At 41.2% G+C, this 16,566-nt stretch overlaps 2 protein-coding genes across 6 annotated transcripts in view; both read right to left on the bottom strand.

Annotated features, from left to right (window-relative positions):
- DAPK2 (death associated protein kinase 2) overlaps positions 1–1,733 on the bottom strand; it is a 32,808-nt gene extending 31,075 nt beyond the window's left edge. For both annotated transcript variants that reach the window (XM_015638603.2, XM_015638599.2), the window contains exon 1: positions 1,653–1,733. The gene's annotated coding sequence lies outside the window, so the exon portion shown is untranslated. The remainder of the gene's footprint in view (positions 1–1,652) is intronic.
- Positions 1,734–6,953: 5,220 nt separating this feature from the next.
- Positions 6,954–16,566, bottom strand: part of TBC1D2B (TBC1 domain family member 2B) — a 31,634-nt gene continuing 22,021 nt past the window's right edge. For all 4 annotated transcript variants that reach the window (XM_015638593.3, XM_015638594.3, XM_015638595.3 and 1 more), the window contains exons 9-13: positions 15,688–16,182; positions 14,647–14,764; positions 13,650–13,835; positions 13,179–13,300; positions 6,954–10,737 (exon numbers count right to left, since the gene is read on the bottom strand). In XM_015638593.3, coding sequence (XP_015494079.1) covers positions 10,542–10,737; positions 13,179–13,300; positions 13,650–13,835; positions 14,647–14,764; positions 15,688–16,182 — 1,117 coding nt within the window. In that variant the 3' untranslated portion in view covers positions 6,954–10,541. The remainder of the gene's footprint in view (positions 10,738–13,178; positions 13,301–13,649; positions 13,836–14,646; positions 14,765–15,687; positions 16,183–16,566) is intronic.

The following is a 16,566-nucleotide window of genomic DNA, read 5'->3' as shown; positions in this document are numbered from 1 at the left end:
AGTTTTGGTGTTTTATACTAAATAGATTTTTATAAGCATTAAAGTATTTTCTTCTTTCACTTTCATTCCTTTTTTCACCTTTCTTTCTTTTTTCTTCTATCCCACAAAAGACTAAGCAATTCCAACAGCAAAGAAACCCCCAAACAACCCAAGTGGGTTTTACCCTCTGCTTTCAAACAAGTGTAGCACCGTTTAAAATTCTATTAATTTCAGCAAACTCTTACTTTCACTGAAACATTTTCCTATCAGAAAACAAATATATTTCTGCCAGGAAATTGAGTCAACAATAACTAGCTGTAATACAGGTATTTTTACTTTCTTTACTTTTAATATACTTTCAATTACTACTACTACTGCACAAAACACACCCAGCATCTTTGCAATTCAGCCCCATTATAGAATCACTGCTCCTACCACTAACTCTCAAGAGCTCCCTTTCTGACCTCCCAAATTTACTCTGCAGTGGTGTGGCGAATAACCCCAGACTGTATTTCCAAGCCTCCACTTCAAGCATATGTACCAACCACATTGGCACTGCAGCTAATTGCAGCTGCCAGCCAAGGGCAGGGATCCCAAAGGCCGGCATGCCTGAGCGATGAGCTGGGTGGGAGCACAGCCTGGACACTCGGGGCACAGGGGAAGCCCGCAATGCAAGGAACGCTGGCATGGAACGGGCACAACCCTGCTCCCCGTCCCTCAGGCGCCTTCAAGGATTAGTGCTGCATATAACTCACATCACTGCCCCAAAGTCAAAGGAGACCTCGCCTCAGCGATCTGTGTTTCTCATACAAGCAATTGAAAGGCACAGGAAAGGCTGAAACAAACTGGTATTTCAGAAAAGAGTCAGAACTGAGCATTTCCCTCACACACTAGGCAGGTGAGCATTGCGATTTTGGTCTTTTTGCAGCTGGTGTAAATCAGCACTTTGGCTGATCAGCCAAAGCAGGAGCAATCGCCACAGATTTCCACCCTCTAATTCACATCTTCCTTCTTGACTGTTCTCCACAAGGATGCAGGCCAGGCCAAACCCATCCCCTCCTCCGTGTTGTGCTGCTCCAGGACACCCGGCTCATCGGCCAGAGGAACAGGTGCAAAGAAAGCCAATTGAAGTTGTTTGAGGGGAAAGGCAGGAAGAAACTTGCAGATGAATGATGGAAGTTGCACAGCATTCGCTGAATACCAACAGCAAACTGAGCCTGAACCCTGGACCAGCCGTCCCCGATGGCCTCGGACAGGAACAGCACCTGAGCGAGCGGTGTGTGACACCAACAGGGGCACCCGTGGAACCGCTGCATGGCCCGGGCCCTGTGGGACCTGCTCGGGGATAAAGCTGCCCGTGGCGGGGATGTTGTGGGGAGCTGCCTTTCCCCCCGGCTGGCGGCTGCGGGCACTCACAGAGCCAGTGCAGACACCGTGAGGAGGCCAGAGGTTCGTACCCCGGCAGCCCCGCGGCAGGGACCGGCCGCAGGCCCCGGAGCTGCCCGGCCAGAGGGGCTGCACAGCCGCAACACCTCAGCCCCTGAACCGCGGCACGGGCAGGACACGGAGCGGGAGCGCCATGAGGGCGACTCAGGGCAAGTGACGGACCCAGAGGAACACGGACAGGGGAAGCTGCGGAGGCGCTGCCAGCTGAGGGGACTGAGGGGGCTTACCGCGTCCGCCGGGCTCCCTGGCGCGCAGGGTCGGGCCGGAGCGGGCGGGGGCTGAGGGCGGAGGGGCCCGGCCGGCTGAGGGAGGGGCCTGGCTCCACGCTCCGCCCAGGGCAGCCCCGTGAGGAGCGGGTGGGCGGTGCCGGGCTGGCCGCAGGGGCACCGGGGCAGTCCCCCCGGCCTCAGCAATCCTGTCTGGAGCCGATACAGCCTCCGGGACACCCGGCACCACCCGGGCTGTGCCAGCCCTGCACTGTCCCTGATGGGATGCAGATGCCTCAAACTGGGCCAGGTCAAAGCCTTCCAGACCAACACAGCTCACCCAGGCTGACTGGGAAACATCTCAGATGTAGAATCCCATTTCCTTGCTTTAGTAGATACAGGATACGTGGAGGCAATACCAAGAAAATAGGACTGAGGAGGCAAATCCAATTGAGAGGCACTTAAGTGGTATAAGCTTTGTTTCTGTATTCTATGCAAGCTGAAACACAAACCCAGATTGGTTACTGCGTGGTCTGAAACTCGCTGCTACCCAGTGAAATTGCCCATTGTTTCAAGAGACCACTGTGATAAAGAATAGCACAGGCTCCCAGACCTCACTGTGCAGCTCCAGCTGCCTTCACATGCACGGCTCTAACAAACCTCTGCCATCCTGCTTCCCAAGCTGCCACAGCCCCAGAGCTGGCTTCCAACAATGGCATCCTTCATCTGTTCACTCTCCTATCATAATGACATCCCCAAAACCTGCAAAACTAGATTTTCTCTGGCTTTATTTGGCACACAGTAACTGCAGTAAACACTCTTAGGAGTTCTTACATTTCTTTGAGGCAGGTTAATATCCATCATTTGCTAATGAGAAATGATGTAGGGTTGTTCACACCTTCAAAATAAATTGCCTTCATTTCCAAACCTCTATATGATTAATGTAACACAATGGCAAATTATCATACACAAATAAGCAGGATGTTTTCCTGTGCAGTAAAGTGTGAAGATAGATAAATTTAAGAGTGATTTTGTTTTAGGCAAGTACCTAAAGGCAGTGGTTTTTATTACCACAGTTAAAAAGAAACTTGGCTTGTCCCAAGTCAAGAGGACTGAACTGTGCCCTTGATTGCTGGCCCTGGGAGTGGTGTCCACAGCCTATGAGTTCCACCCAGCTCTTCCAAGTCCAAAAGGAAAGTGGCTGCATCTGATACTACACAGGGTGGAGAACAGGAAACAGGAGCAATAGTAAATAGTTCAAATGGCAGTAGAAGCATTCAGAACTCTCTCAAAGGGAAATAAAGATATTTAATTTCTCACCTTTAGTTTTACAGTGGGATATGATCACGTGGAAGTCACAGCAATCATACTACAAAATTCTCAGAGCAAAGGGAACATGAGGAAGGCCACTGCTTTTGTTTGCTCCCAGCTGCAAGGAAGGGAACAAAACACCCTGAGAGACTACAACTGTTTTTGAAATTGGGTCAAGCTCTCCCTAGACCTGTGTTTTGTTATTTTGTAGTGTATTTAATTTACAAATGGTTTGTTCCATTCCCCCTTATATTGTTAAGTTGTACATTCCTACCTTGACATCTGTTTTCCCCTAGACCTACCCCTATATCCAGAAAGTTTGTCGCTGATGAACACAATGTATTGAGGATTCTTCAGATAATCTGACACACACATCTGCTTCGTGAGGCAAAGAAAGCCTTTATTTCAGGGTTTTCTCAACCCTTATAAAGATTCTCCCACCAGGTTACCCTGATTGGTAGAAGGAACAACACCCCCTTTGGTCCCATTGGTGGGACCAGAGAAAACTCACCAAGAACATCTGTTCAGTATTGTTTGGAGAAATATAATCTATTTACAATAACACAATCCTGGAGAGAAAACTGTCCCCAGGAACTTTTCCCCTGGGAACAGATGAGCCCCTGACAGGCTGAAACTCTCTCAGGCTCAGAAAACCTGTCACAAAAGTTCCCTGTTCCTCCTCCCACTACCTGTCAATTCCCCTTTATACCAGCTCCTTGGACCAGAAAGTTTCTTGTCAATCCCCCTTTTTGTACCCATCCCTACTTTGGAAATCCCCTAATCTTTGCTGCCCTATTGGTTTCTTTAAATTGTTCCCTCTTCTTGTGCTCCCCTATATGTTGGTGGACTGTATATCCCACCCTGGGATCTTCCCCTCTGTACTCCTTATTGTTTGGAAATTGTACTCTCCCTTTGAGACCCCCCCCTATTTAAACCCCTGCACAGCTGTGTTTATTGTCTTTCATTCCTGGACCCTACAGAAGAATAAACCCTTTCTGGAACCTATACAGAAGACCTCTCCCTCGTCTTTACCTCCACCTCTGGCACTCAAACTATTCCTGTGCTGTAGAGCCTCTGACCTAGCTAAGCTGCACCTGGAGTTTTTACTCCTGAGAGCAGCCCACTCTGTGGTGTGGTGAGCTAGCAGGCTGAGTCTGGCACCACCTCATGGACCCAGAATAACCTCACTTTGAGTAAAGGTTTCCAAGAGCAGCAAAGGTAGATTGAATCCCACCCCTGCTGCCACGTCCATAGGGCTTGTAAGCTCAAATACAGGTTCTGCCTAATTAGGATGTTGTTCTTTCATGGTTCTGTTATTCACCCTTGAAACACTAACTCAAGACTTCTTTGTAACATCTTTGGATGAGGGTAAAAGCCTTTATTTACATACAGGACAAGAACAGAAAAATCAAACCTGAGCAGTGTTTCAAGTGGGCAGCACCAGGCAAACACTGCAGCCATACATTTACAAGCTTCCTTTAGAAGTGACAAAGTAGGAAACTCACACCTTATGTTCCAAATGGGGAGTTCCAGGATTAAAAACCAGAAAAACAACACCTGCAGTTCATAAAACAGGCAAATAACTTATTCCACAGTTTAATCAATAATCACAGTGCCTGAAGACATCACTGATTCTATTCATCAGCTCAAACTTGACATCTCAGGGACAACTCCCTACACAACCTAGCTGGTTTATACACACCAAAGGTACATAACATTTGAGAGACAAAGGCAGGATGCAGCTGCTCAAGACTGAGGGAATCTTAGTTGGCCAAAGACATCTTAATTTACCAGGAATATTCCAGCATTGAATGTTTTAATTACTGGAGGTATATATTTTTAATAACTGTGGTTTTTAAAATCACATTCAGTATGTGAAAAACAGAGTTCACTCTTTAGAATTTTTAATTTTATAAAGGATGAAATAATCCAGTGCTGGGGTGCTTTTGGCAAATGGCCAAAGATCACAGAGGTAGCTTAAAATCCTGTTCTCTATATATGGTTACATTGCTGGGGTTACATGCATATTCATTAGCTTATACATTATCCAAACCTTCCTTTGAGTTTTTGATGCTCTAGGAACTCTCGTTTGGTTTTAAGCTCTGACTTGTCTGCAGGACATTCTGTAAATTAGTTCCATATATTTTATTTTTCCCGTAGTCTTATCCTGTTGGTTCACCATCCCTGATAGAACCGATAGTAGATAAATCCTTCCCAGCTGCTTATGCTCTGTTTCTTGTCACTATTGCCTTATTATTACTTTACACTATTGTCTGAATTTGCTACATAGAAATATTTTAGCCTCTCTTTTAACATTTTGCTAAGGCCTATAATATATTTATTATACTACTATTCGTATGAACTATACAATGCATACATAAACTGACAGACTATATAAAGCAGTTAAAAGTAAGTATAAGTTGTACTATATCAAAATACTTGTGATGGAAAATGCTAACCTATGAATGTGGAAGCCAACACTATTTTATCATTTATACCAAGTATATGGTCCTGCATTTTGCTTTCTAGTCTCATGCTCTGAAAAGCTGTCACTACAGGTGGGTATCCTTGAACTGTGGACAAATGTAGCTTTTCCAGCAGATCATCACAGTGCAAATACCACTCTGCTAACTACTGATTTAACCTTCTACCTTATTTTCTAGGGGGGAAGTTTCCAAGGCAGAGCACACCCTTCCTTTGCATTATCTGAGGGAACATATTTCATGTGTGGGAATTCTTAATGCTTCAGCACTACATGGATTCTGCTTTCTGTTGAGGTTAGGGAGCTGCAGATAAGGAAGCTATGCTTAGCACTTCTGAAAATCCCAAAGAAGGAACACCTGATACCTTGTAATACCAGCAGATTCAGTGTGTTCTCTGCATCTCTGAGGCACACAGAGCATAGACTCTGCAGGTATTTGGTCTTGGTTCAGAGTATGCCAGCTGTGTTTATCCTAAGTTATGCATTTCTTAGGAACCAGGTTTTTAACATACATCAGCCACACTCACACCCTTATTGCAATCCCATTGAGAGCAGATGCTTCAAGCTTAGTTCCAAGGAGCAAATGGGAGTCTCAGCTGTTCTTTACAGGCCCCAGCAGCTGTACAACCTACTCAAGCTAAGCATGCCAAGTATCCAAGTGAGGACATTGCTCTCCATGCACTCTCTTCCCAGAATTTTCTGTTTATTTCTCTGACTATAAACTTTCAGTAAACAGGACACGAGGTCTTTAGGCCATAGTTGTGTTCTGCCTCAACTGATGATCTCTATCCTGTTTTGCAACCCCTTTGAACAGATTTCCAGCTGTGCCAATATCTACTCCTATAACAGCTTGTCATTCTGTAGCAGAGACAGAGGACAAGAACTGTGCACTATTCACCTCTGCTATGAAAGACATGCTTGGATATGCAATTACAGTCATGTCCTAACTCTTATTTTTTCCTCCCTTACATTAAGCTATTAAGTTACGTAGCTGAAGAAGCTGAGGTATTCAAACCTCTTTAAGGGAATCAATTCCAAAATGCAAAATTCATACCTGAAAGACAGATATTGAGACTTGATTTCCAAATTAATTGAGTTTGGTTAAATTTTCAAAACAGCTGAAATTATTTATTTTACTACAAAAGACTGTCAGAACATCAGTACCAAGCCTCCTAAAGAAGTTTTTGGGGTGTCAGGAGGTATTATACAAATATGTTTCCCAGAAAGTGTGTGAACTCCGAAAATTCCTGTGAATGCTCATGCAAATTTTGTCTCATTTCTTCCTCTTCTCCCAAAGATAAAGGATATCAATGACAAGCTTACCCAGCCAGCATCACCTGCACGCAACATGTCTATGGTTCACATCTTCATGCTTCAAAGCCAAATTTACATGTATGTTCCTTTATAGAGATTCTCTCAGACTCCATTATCAGCCAAAAATACAAGCTCTACCACTGGCTTGTTCTGATGACACCTGCAGATATTTCCATCTATTACAGGGGGGAAAAAAAGGAAGAAAAAGAGCAATATATAAAGCAATAAACAATTTATTTTTTCTTTACATCAATCTTTGTGAAGATAGTATCACTTTTGCTTGTGATTCAAATTTCTTGTACCGCATATTGCTGATTTTTAACATGGCACTTAAGGGAACAGTCACTTAAACAGCTACACAATTTCATTAAATTAATCAATTTTCCGTTTCTCAGTTATGTGCCTGAACATACAACTCTGTCAAATTTAAGACCATTCATTCATGTTTGATGTTTTTTAAGGAAGAAAAAAAAAATCTTTCCTTTTTGCTGAAATATTATGTTTATAAACACTGAGGGAAAGGGGAGAATCTCTCACAGAAGACACTGAAGAGAACAACAGAAAAATCATTTTTATTGATTACACAGGTGGTAAAAAGAACACCAAACAATGTGATAACACTGGATGATAACACTACCTGTACACATGTACAGGTCAAGCTGAAATACTGTGCAGTTCTAATAACTAGAGGCATAGTGCACCAATTTTTTGCCTATTTAATAGAAGATATAGACCCTGTAATGAAAAGTTTCACTGGGAAGCTATGCACACATGAATAGAGAGAGAGGAATATTCTGCATGATGCAACTTAGTGGTCTGGGTTATATCACATATTCTGGGAACCACATATGGGGAACTCTTTGCATGTTACATGCAAGGCCTTGAAGTTAAATTACCATTTTGGCAGTTGTTGTGTGCATGAACAGGTCAATTGCCCCCTGTCTGGCTGGCATGAATGGTAAACCTCATGCACCACTTCAGAAGTTCACTCACAAACTCTTGGGCTCCATGCAGTTCAGCTTTGGCAGACAACTGAGGCACAGTGTATTTTGGCCTGGTTTCATCAGGATTAAATACTGCCTGTGTATCCTGCATGTCTCTAATGAGTTACTGCTCTCCAAGGTAACCAGATTCAAGCACCCCCAGAAAACTTAAGTCACACAACGACATTTGCAACAGCAAGCAAGGCAAGTTCCCCTGATGTTATTTCCTGCTATATGCATCTTATTTTTGTTCCACAGAGACTTCTAGTGGCCAAAGGTGAGAAGCCTCTGCAATTTTTTGACCTTTTAGCTCTCACTAAACCAGTAACAAGACTTAACAAAATGAAGCCAACAGCTTGCTGGAAACTTGAGCATAACAGCATAAACTCATTTCATATCTGCAAGCTGTCAAAATACCTGGAGACAACACAACTTCCACAGGGTTCCTAACATTCATGGGTAACAGTCACACTGTGGCAGAAGAAACAGAGTTACTTAATTTTACTGTACAACCGGAAACAACTTAATAGAATGAAACACAGCAACACATGCACACACAAGCTGATCCATCAGCAAAACTCTAACAAAAATGGTCCTGTAATATTGCAGGTCTTGTTTTGTCAGCTACAGAACTTCCTGAACCATTGCCTTAAAGTTAGCTTTATCTTCACAACCCAAACACTTGGATGGAATCAGTCTGAAAACACCTCCTGAAGTCATAGGATTAGCTCATAGTGAAGACTCAAAGCCAAACAAAAACAGATTGTAGGAATAGGGTAAGTACAACAATCTAAATTCTTCACCTTACTATTTCACTTGTGTTCACTGAAAGGAAGATCTTCACCTTAAAAAAGAACTCATTTAACACTTTACAACAATATCAAAACAAACATACAAACAAAAAGCCTACATTACATATTGACTTAGAGACCAGCTCTTTCAAAACCAAGACAGCATAACTAGAAAATTAGAAAACTTGGTCCCATTTTTGTATTCAAATACTGATTGTAAGTAAAAAAAGAATACAGTACATGCAGTAATATCAAAACCCTGCCCTCCAGTACACAACCAAAAGTAACTAGGGAATTAGAAAAAATCCCCACTACTGCTTACCACAGACAAACGTAGGGGACATTTTTGAAGACTAATAGTGTATAAATTAATATGATCACACCATCAGTTCCTCATTGGCAAAGATTTGCTGGCTAGGTAAAAATTATGTGTCATACAGGAAGCATAAATTTTGTATCAAAATTAGTCCTCTAAGTTACAACTTCATCATTGATCAAATAGTTCCCTTCCATATAAACTAACTTACAATATGCTTACTTGGAGAAGGCTGCAACTGTTATCTAAAATAAAACTTTTTAAAAAGTGCTGTGAAACAGAAGCAGGATTTCTCTCTGTACACACTTAAGTTGACTAAAATGATTACACAATTACACCCAATAAAGTACTACTATTTCTGAAAAGCAAAACACATAAAATACAAGCTTGACGCACTTCACTCTTCCCAATGATTAGTTTTGTTTTTTTGCCAATTAATCACTTCCCCAAATAGAAATACTTTGCTAGTATTTGAATTCTAGTTTTATCATGACACATTACAGTCAATCCAACATTCTGAAGATCCAACAGTTCAAGAAAAAATATTGCAAAAGTCCAGACAATAGCCAGCAAGAAAGAAAGCCTCCTCCTCCCCAGAACCATTTATGAGCACTACTAGTCACCAATTTCAACAGCAGAAATAGCACATTTCAACAGCCTAGATGTTGTTCCTTACAGCTGTCTTGCAGGAAGTACATCCAACACTCACAGTAAGGCTGAGCACATTAGGAGAATATTGCATTTTTCTGTTGGAAAAGGATCTTCAGTTCCTGTGTGCACATTGTGACCTTTAGATTCCTTTGACTGATTGGTAAATATTTGTATTATGAACCCAGTCCCTACCACTATTGTACAACAGTTCCACAATCATGCAGAAAGAACACTGTATTTCTTCTTAAATTAGCTCTTAAAGCATGGTACTCCTGTGACAAGCTCCTTTATTCCATAGTATCTGGAGTTTGGTTGTGACCTTTTTAAACCATTGCAATAAAAAAAGTGAATACAAATAAAATTGATTGAATAGAGTTTGATCTATAAGCCCCTTTGCATTAATGAGAATCTTTATCAACACAGCTGCTCTGAAAAGTAGAAATTATGTTTGCTATCACTGTTTCAGTACACACTCAACAGTCAGTGACAAAAATAGGTACTTAGGTACTTATTTTACCTTTAGAGCACATATATTCAAGTGTTCTGTTTGGTGACCCATTGCATGACACTTCAGGAAAAGACAAAGGAATCTTCCTCCCATGCTTTTCTGGTTAGTGACCTCAAGAATGGCTAGATTGAGCTAACCTGAATCCAAGAAATATGATGTCCTCTCACATTGAGCCTGCACTACGAAAAACATGATTACATCAAAAAAACTGTAAAATCAGAATGGCAATGAATGTAACAGAGTATGGACATTTCTTACTGTTTCACATTTAGGCATTAATGGTGCACTGTGAGAAAACAACTGTCAATTCAGCTAAAAGACTAAACTGAGACAGATATTAAGTGCTCTACAAATGACTCCATGAACATAAATGTAAACAGAATTATTTGGCCTCCATACAAAGTGGTATTTCTGAAAGTCCTGGGATTTGAAAATCTGTCCTGCATATTTCCAAATGCAATGAGTTTACATTCTGTTTGACAGGATTAATAAAGTGTTTTGGAGGTTGTCTCACTTTGGTCATGATCCCAAGGAGCAGTTTATATCAAGCAGTTTCAGCTGTCCTCCTCATCATCACTAATAAGGTCTCTTTTCTCTACGCAGGTCTCTCTCTCGCGCAGGAAGTCCTCGCGAATGGCTTCCAGCTCCGTCAGCTCCAGGCGCACTTTCTCCAGGTGATACGCCCTGCGGTTCCTGATCTGGCGTAGTGGGAAAGGATTCAGGTCTCCAAAAGCAATAGCAGTCAGTTTCCTGCAAGATTACACAATGGTAGAAGACAATAATTCATATTTGGTGGGCTTTTAAATCAGTTTTAAACTTCATCCATATTGACTTCTATCATATGTCACATATCTCTGGTCTCTTTCACACTTGATAGGTCTCAGATATTATCAATATTTCAAGAAATTTCTATAAAGCATTCAGGCTTAAGGTTATTTCAAGTGATAAAGTGTAATCAAATGCTCAAGAGTTTCCCCAAGCCACCTTGAAATGCTGAGCAGGAGACATAAGCTTGGCTATCAGAGCTTCCTTGGCTGCACTGAATGCTCAGTACATCCAGTTACCCCTTACAGATTTGATAACTTCCTCCACAGAACCCTCTGCAGCTCCTTCAATCCCAAGCCACTCAGCCCTCCAGTTAATCAAGATAACCTGACAATTAAGAGACCAGATAAAGCCAGGGACAACACAAATGTGGACAAGGATAAAGCAGAACACCAACACAGTGAGAATATTCTGGGGTTCTGCTACCTGCAGCACAGAGACCTCTGGGCCAGTGTCAAGCCAAACTTGCCAGGGCACAATTGCACCACAGAGGATCCAGCCCCCCTCCAGAGTCACACTGCATCATATCCTCCTGCAGTCCCAGCAAACCCAGCAACTGGTCAGTCTAATCAGTCCAAAAAGACTGCATCCAACTACATCATTATTGCTGATCTACACCCAAAAACATCTCATTGTTTACTAAGGAAAAAGGGGAACTGGAATATTTAATTTATTCTATTTGAATTATCAGAAATAAATATTAAGAAAACTTCTTTGGACAGTTTATTTAATGGTAGGTTTGTATTTTTGAGTGATCAAGGAATGATTTCCTGCTATTTCTACACAGAACATATTCCAGCAGCTTCTCTACCTGCACACAACATGCCATGGCTCTGTAAAAAAACCCAGCTATGACATCCTGTAACTAGAATATAATTATGCATGTGTCTGTAGAGACCTTTCTCTTATTACAGAGTTTGAACTTAAACTCCGTGCAGAATGATTTTAACCCATTCAGAACATCCATGAATTCTAATCTAATAAATATTTCTGAATTTTCCCTCTACAACAGGATCATTTTTTGTCCATATCAAGAAAGAACTCATTCTACATGCTTTGGTACTGCTCAAATGATGATGATATAAAACTGGTACAAACAGCAGAATAAGAAATCAAACAGTTTGAATCATGTCCTGTCAGTCCTAGAAGGCAAATCCATATTCCCTAGGTGGCACTGCTCTGCTTCCACTCTTAAAACCCCAAAAGGCAGGGACTTACAGATCAGCACAGAGCATATCTGTATTCCAAGCATCTTTGATGTACTTAATTCTGCCCTCACCTGAACTCCCCATTTCCCAATGATCCCTCATTAGTTCATTTTGTTACCACCAAATTCAGCAATTTTAGAAATCTTTAAAACAGGTTATTTCAGCACCAGAAAGTTTAGACAGGAGAATCAAGATATTGTTTCCATAAGTGGAAAAAGAATGGAAAGCCTAATCTTCACCTCTGATTAATTATCAAAATTTTGTTTGAATTGGGTAAGGAAAAAAAAAATTGATTTTTTTCTCTCTGCATCAATCCCAGCAATCCCTTTCAAGCACAAGATTATTCAGCCTTAACTTCTCTCCAGTTGAAACTGAAACACTGTAAGTAAAAATAATAAAGCTCTTGCAGCAAGAGTCAAAGTCTAGGCCTAAATTGATGCGGAGTTTATTACACTAAAAAGAAACATCTCACATTTCAATATACAATTTTGCTCTAAATTGAAAATCAGCGAGCTTCAAAAGACGTGCAAAACATTTTCAGACATTAAACCAATCCCAATATGACTTTTCTTTTTAAGATTAACCTGCTGCTCTACAGTCTTGAAACCAGGAATCTAAGAACACTAGACCCTAATTTACCAACTGTAAGTCCTACACAAAGACTGAAGACCAGAAAAGTATCTAATTTGTATTTATTCTCTGCTTCCAAGTTTATCTTAAAATCAGCTGGAACGATGTGGCAGGAGCCTGTGCATTAACCATGCATAAGGGATCTAAGTCGTGGGGGACACAGCTCACATCTTTAATGCTTGAGCCAGGATGTACTTTTATTTATCATAAAATATTTTACTAACAAGTTACATCTGTAATGCAGAGGAAAAACTTCACCTATGGTTAAAATTCAGATGTGTTGCTACCATGATACAACACCTAAACAAGGTAATCTCATTCACACACAAAAATTACTATTTAAGCCTACATCACTTCTGATTTGTCTCTGCTAGATAAAAGTCCTATGACAAATCCTAGCAGTTGGCTGCATCTCTAGTTGCTTTATGTCTGAATTAGGATCTAGATGAAAACAACCCCAAAGCCACAAGACAGACTCCCATGGCCCACTAAAAGTCCTTCAGTGCCACTCCAGTGTGAGTTACCCACCTGGCATCAAGGATGGTGCGTGTGAAATAGCGAAGGTACTTGAAAATAGACATTGAATCTTGCAGTTTTAAGATTTCCTCTTCTTTGTATTTAAATAGTGCCAGGGCAAATCGGAATATTACCTGATAAAAACACATACAATATTTAGTGCTTTGTAGGTACAGAGTACACTGAGTCTCATTATCATCTTTTTAAACTCCCAGCAAGAGTTCCTCATGCACAGGCTGCACTTGAGCCCTCTCATCACTTCTCCCTCTATCTACCTTCCCTGCTCCAGCCCCTATTTCCAAAAGCTGGAAGTGTTTTGAATGGTTATTTATGCACAGTTCTTCCCTTGTTTTTTTTTCCTACCAATCATTTTAACTGACAGGAGTTTTGCAAACAACCTTTGCAGGTTAAACCCTGCACTCGGTAACACCACAGAACTTTGTTATCAGGTAACAAATGAACAAATCAGCCCATTCAGTTCACCTTTGGTCCCTCATAGAGGAAGGAGTCCCAGATTTTGAAAAGGATGTCACTAACAACACTGTCCACAAAAACCACAAGAAACCAGTTGAAAGTGATGAGAGTATAATCAACTTTATATTGTTCAAAATGAGCATGTAGTCGTGGAAGCTTTTCACTCAATAAATCCTTAAACACTCGCTGATCAACCTAAAGAGATGACAAATAGAGTGTTATCGCTCAAATTTTCCAGCACATCATTTAGAGCAAGGCTGTTACCAATCTATAAGTGCAAGTTTTTCCAGAAGTAACCAGGAAACCCAGGAATGTCTAGTTCACACTTCCAAGCTAGATCCACCCAAAGCACACACAGCTACCCCACTGCACATTTCCCTTGTCTGCTTCTAAACCCAGCCCCAGTCTCACAGGGCTCCTCACACTCAGGGGGACTGTTTCTAGTACTGGTCACCAGTGCTGCACTGGTGCAAGAGCACAGGAGCAGAGAACATGCTGGGCAAACACTTGGCTGTTGAAGGCAGCCTGGACCAGAGCATCACCTGGAAGCAGGAATGCTACAGTGACTACTGCCCATAGCACTGCAAATGCATTCTCACCCTGCCCTCCCCCAGAGTCCAGCACCACCATGCCCCCAGATGTGAGGAAAAGAATGATAACACAGCTCAGGGTTGGGAAGCTATCAATTACACATCTAGATGTGTATAAGAGACAGGAGTCCAGCACCACCATGCCCCCAGATGTGAGGAAAAGAATGATAACACAGCTCAGGGTTGGGAAGCTATCAATGAAAAGAGGGGTTAAGGACTGCAGCTCCAAGCAGGACAACTGAACAACTATCTCACTGTTAAAGACCTTGTCCAAACAAGAGTCCTGGTGCCTGGAACCCACGCCTGTCAATTCCACTCCCATCCCCTTCCAAGGAGCCCTATCAGACAGTTGCAGAGGAAAGCTTTTGACTGGCTGCAGTTTACATGACAAGGCTTTATCCCAGCAGAGCACATACCTGGGATCCCAGCAGTGTCTTAGTATAATAATCACGGGGCATGAAAACTTCCACTATTGTTACTAGACACCAAAAAGCATCTTCCTGTTCCAAGTACAGAAGTGCAATTGCTACCAACCTAAAAACAGGGTTTATTTGGAGGAAAAGATTATTATAGTATCAGAAATAAATATAAAGAAACATTAGAGTAAAATATTTGTTTCTGTTCAGCAGAGATAAATATATTAACAGAGCACTGAACAGCAAAACTTAATGAAGTTTAAGATGGGGCAAAGCCATGCCTTCTCAGCCACACCAACTATTTTTATTCAGAAGACAGAAAAAGGCAAAAACATGCTCTAAAAATTTCTTTAAGTGTTGGTGTTTCCAATTTTAAGAGCTCTCTCACACAGAGTCTAGTATAGAAAGGAGATGTTTATTCTAAGGGTGTTATGTGGAAGTTCCCACATCACTACTACTGCTACTACCACCACCTCACCACATCTACTACATTACTCACTGCTTCTGTTCTACTGCTTCTTCAGTGCTATTTCAAATGACAAACCTGGTCTTAGTTCAAAAGCCTATTCTGGTACATAAAATAGTGCACAAATGGACATCTATAGCATTACATCATGGGGACGAGACAGGGTGTTAGACCAACACATTTGCTTCAAGTAGCACCTTCTTTTACTACAGATCTCCAAGTAGCAAAGTTATTCTGGCAAAGGGCAACTGCAATGAATCAGAATTCACAAGAATAACACAAGAATCCCCTTAAATTCTGTAATTCTGATTGAAGACTTCAGTGAAAAATGCTGAAATTTATTGCCTTAACAATACAAAAAAAGCCTTCAAGCATTTTTTTTATGCTTGTTTTAAAAGAAGAAAATTTATTATCCAGGACAACTGCTTTTTTCATTGGTTTAAAAAATGTGATAGTTATTTGTTTATTATAAATTATGAGCATACAACCCATAAGGCAAACTGCTGTTCAAAACTCTGTTGCTATACATGTGATTTGAAAGGCTGAGTTATTACTCAAGATTGGCAAAATCTTACCTGTTGAGCCCTTGGCAATATCCTATATCAGGATTTCTCCAGGAAAATGCCAGCAGCACATTTCGCAGCTTCTGGATCCCTTCAGATGTTGGGGAGGAGTAATGTTTGTTGTTTGGCAAAGTCCTCAAGAGATCCAACTCAATCTGTTTAGATGCAGGATTTGGTTTTTCCAAAGCCTTTTGAAGCAAGGTTTGGAAGTAGCCAGGAATGGCACTGTCCTTGAATTTTTTAACATGGAGATTGACACACCATTTCCACATCTTGGAACGGTGTTCATGTGGAATTCCAGACCGAATAAGGTTCTTCAGTTCCACACAGCATATCATCTCTCTATTCATTGTGCTTGCAAAATAGTTTTCCCATTTCACTCCTGTGGAGATTTCTCGATTTTCACTGAGTGAAAGTGATCTCAAGTCCAAAGCTCGTGATTTTGCTACTAGTTTCTCCTCATCATCATCCTCAGGGACGGTCTGAAAACCATATATATCATATTCACTGAAATGGAGAGGAAGAAAAAAGGTTTTAAAAACATGTTCAGTAGCCCTGAAGCTCTCAAGTTCCCACCATAAAGTTACTTCAAAGCCACTCTCCATAGCTCTCAAGTTCTTCTTATTAAACATTTTTCTGAAGTATATTCTTCATTTAAAAATTACTTGTACAATTCCATATACAAATGACTTGGTGCCCATGTTCTTGTATATATTACTACACAAATTAAGCAATTTATTTAACAACATGGTTGAGTTGAAATGCACCCATCTCCTGTTAGCTCACCTTCAGTAGCTGTACAGCAATACCTTCATCTAAAGTTTGATACTGTATCTCAATTAATGAATAAATGTGTCAGTGAAACTCCCCAGTGTGACCTTTCCCAAGACT

Source organism: Parus major, chromosome 10 (assembly GCF_001522545.3).
Source record: "Parus major isolate Abel chromosome 10, Parus_major1.1, whole genome shotgun sequence".
Taxonomy (NCBI): Eukaryota; Metazoa; Chordata; class Aves; order Passeriformes; family Paridae; genus Parus; species Parus major.
This window is presented reverse-complemented; position numbering and strand designations above follow the sequence as displayed.